The 3,520-nt window shown below is 40.8% G+C and overlaps 1 protein-coding gene across 1 annotated transcript in view; it reads right to left on the bottom strand.

The window, feature by feature from the left end:
- Positions 1-483: 483 nt before the first annotated feature.
- Positions 484-3,520, bottom strand: part of Dimt1 (DIMT1 rRNA methyltransferase and ribosome maturation factor) — a 12,808-nt gene continuing 9,771 nt past the window's right edge. Inside the window, exons 11-12 of the mRNA XM_021208535.2 lie at positions 3,003-3,109; positions 484-555 (exon numbers count right to left, since the gene is read on the bottom strand). Coding sequence (XP_021064194.1) covers positions 513-555; positions 3,003-3,109 — 150 coding nt within the window. The 3' untranslated portion in view covers positions 484-512. The remainder of the gene's footprint in view (positions 556-3,002; positions 3,110-3,520) is intronic.

Genomic DNA, 3,520 nt, shown 5'->3' with positions numbered 1-3,520 from the left:
TACATGATTTAACATGAGAACCTGTACTGTCAGTGCAGCAGACTGTAGCTCCCAGAATTATAATGTTTTGTTGCAAGAGGCAAACATTAACACGTAGGGTGAAGGTGTGTGAAGAAAAGTCACATTGGGGGCTTTTTGACTAGTTGAGTGAGCTGTAGGCCTACGTGAACCTCACAGTCTAAAAGACAGGGAATAAAAGTAACATCTTCATACAATAAGTTATTAGAAAGCTTAAGTGTATATTGTGCGTGTCTGCGGCTTTCAAACTTGAAGACCATTATTTTTATATTTATATATAAAACAAAACACTAGATCTACTACAAAGGACAGGGTATAATAAACACACACACATACCCCAACCAACCACCTTTCACATACAGGATAATAAATGGTAAGAAGGTATTATTAAATAATTTAAATGATGTCCTGTAGAACAAAATCGGTGGTATTCCAAATAGTAGGATTGTGTAATTTCATTTTTTCTTGGTCTTGAAAAAATAGTTTTCAAATGGCTAGGAGAAGTGGATGCCTTCTGCATTGAATCCATGTAGCAACCTGAAGAGGAGACCAAGAAGGAATGGTATTAAACCACAAACCCAACTTCTGACACATAACGTGCCTATACCATTAATCCTAATACATACACACATCAACATACTGAAGACACATACTGCAAGCACTGGTCACTACACCTTAGTAAAAACCATGGCACGTTTGTCTGCTGTTTAAGTTGGCACTGACTGAAATGACTTGAAAGACTTGCTATCTCTGGCCTAAGCGCAACAGCACTTCTAGCTCAGCATGGTCAGCTGAAAAAGAAACTGAGGCAAATGAGAGGAGTCTCACTATTCTCTGAACTGTTACCGAAGCTTAGTGAAACATACAGTACTCTGGGGATACTGTGTGCTTGTCCGACTTTTGTTAGAATAATGTATTTGTACCTGGGGTGGCCTATAGGAAGAGCTCCACGTGGACTAAAATGTCTGGAAAAGCAAAGTGGAGGTATTTAGGGGTAGTGTTTAATCCGAGCAGGATTAACATCCAGACTCAGTCCTCCTGCTAGCCAGCTAATAACACAGTAACTCTTGTTCTATCTAGACTGTGCTACTGAAAAAGCAAACTAATGTCATGTTTAAATTTAGTCTGTAAAACACTAATGCTTTAAATTGGGTAAACTGGGGACACATCCTAGACATAGAGTACCTGTCTAGCTGTGCAAGGACCTGAGTGCAGCCCCCAGCAATGTAAGGAAACGGGTAACAAAACGTCCAGTAACTTCTCCAAGTTAGTGTCAGGGAGTTAGTACAATTGGGTAATTAACTGAAACTTGCTTAATGCAAAGTAAAAATTTAGTCCACATTGCGGAAATCACTGTGGTACCGTTTAACTTAACAGGTGTAGAATTTGCCTCTGGCCATATAACTGCTATTAAATGAGTAATCAGATGGGTTGTTTGGTTGGTTGGTTGGTTGGTTTTTTGAGACAGGGTTTCTCTGTGTAGCCCTGGCTGTCCTGGAACTCACTCTGTAGACCAGGCTGGCCTCAAACTCAGAAATCCGCCTGCCTCTGCCTCCCAAGTGCTGGGATTAAAGGCGTGCACCACCACTGCCCAGCTAAATCTTGAATGTTAATTCTTGATGTTAAACACAAAGATTACTAAAACAAAACAAAACAAAAACAAAAAAAGTGATTGATAGGTATCCTTTAGAGTTCTTTGTTTCTCCACCCTTACTGGACTTCTCTGTGTAGCCCTGGCAACCCAGGAACTAGTTCCGTAGACTGTGTTGGCTTTGAACTCAGAGATTTGGCTGCCTCTGCCTGGGTCATTATGCCACACACACTCCCTGGGGGCACAACACATGCAGGATGATTTCCACCCCATCCTTGGACACCTACTGTCTTCTCTTTACTTCTCAGACACTCTCGGTGCAAGTTATTAGAATGGCTTGGTGATATTTTGCTTTGCTTGTTTTTGTTTTCTTTTGTAGTTTTTTTTTGTTTGTTTGTTTTTTCTTTGTTTTTTTGAGACAGGGTTTCTCTATATAGCTCTGGCTGTCCTAGAACTCACTCTGGAGATCAGGTTGGCCTCGAACTCAGAAATCCGCCTGCCTCTGCCTCCCAGGAGCTGGGATTAAAGGTGTGCACCACCACGCCCGGCTTTCTTTTGTAGTTTTTAAGTTTACTGTATTTGATAGAATATACAGTTTCATCGTATATTTACATTTTCTAGAAGGAGAACTTATGGATTGTGATGGAAAATCTGAATCTAGTCCTGAGCNACCAGGCTGGCCTCAAACTCAGAAATCCGCCTGCCTCTGCCTCCCAAGTGCTGGGATTAAAGGCGTGTGCCACCATGCCCAGCAGATGATGTGGTTTTGGCTGACATTTCATGTTTCTCTGTTTAATAGTAGGTATTCTAAGTAAGGAAATATGGGTCATCAACTCCAGCTGTGTGTGTTATGATGCTTTTTCTAGTGTGAGGTGAGCAGACGCTATTAAAAGATGAGTGAGTTTGGAGCAGGAGGAAGAAACACGGCACACATAAACCCAGGCTATGTTCTGGCACAGACTGTTCTTTACTGCTGTTTGTAACATTCATTCTGCTGCAGCTAACTAGCTGCCATCCTTTACCCCAGTGGTTCCCAACCTGTGCGTCATGACCCCTTTGGGGTCAAATGACCCTTTCACAGGGATTGCCAAAGACCATCAGAAAACATCAGGCTATTTACATTACAGGTCATAACATTAGCAAAGTTACAGTTATGAAGTAGCAATGGAAATACATGATTGGGGGTCACCACATGAGGACCTGTACTGAAGGGCTGCAGCATTTAGGAAGGTTGAGAACCACTGCTCTACACCAAATAACTTTTCCACTCCATGAAAGTGCTATGCAATATCTCACCCAGGTAGCACCTTATGCTGCTTACAAGCCTTTAAGTCTCTATCTGAAGATATCACAGCTAAGAAATGTAAGCATTTAAAACAACAAATGTAATTACCTGATAAAGTCATCTATGTCCATGGAACGGGCCCGTTTGTCACTAAAACCTGTGCTGGTTAGGATTTGCTGTATTTTATCTGCTATACTGAAATCTTCTGGTATTACCTATCAATATAAGATCCAGAATAAATGAGCAACATAACTTTAATGAAGATACCATGACTCTTTTTTTTCAAGTTCAGTAATTATAGTCACCTTTAATCTATAAATGACAGTTGAGAAATCTGACAGTTTGGGTAAGACTTTGATTTTTAATAAGAGGCTGATTTTTTGACATAATACTTAGATTATTTATCATGCATGCACATATTGCCCCCTTTTCATCTTTAAAATGTAAAAATTCAGGTTTCAGACTTAATGAAATTTTAAAGTAGTTACTAGTCTTTTAAAAGTAATTCATAGCTGGGCGTGGTGGCGCATGCCTTTAATCCCAGCACTCAGGAGGCAGAGGCAGGCGGATTTCTGAGTTCAAGGCCAGTCTGGTCTACAGAGTGAGTTCCAGGACAGCCAGGGCTA

The sequence above is a fragment of the Mus pahari genome, chromosome 11 (assembly GCF_900095145.1).
Source record: "Mus pahari chromosome 11, PAHARI_EIJ_v1.1, whole genome shotgun sequence".
Classification (NCBI taxonomy): Eukaryota; Metazoa; Chordata; class Mammalia; order Rodentia; family Muridae; genus Mus; species Mus pahari.
This window is presented reverse-complemented; position numbering and strand designations above follow the sequence as displayed.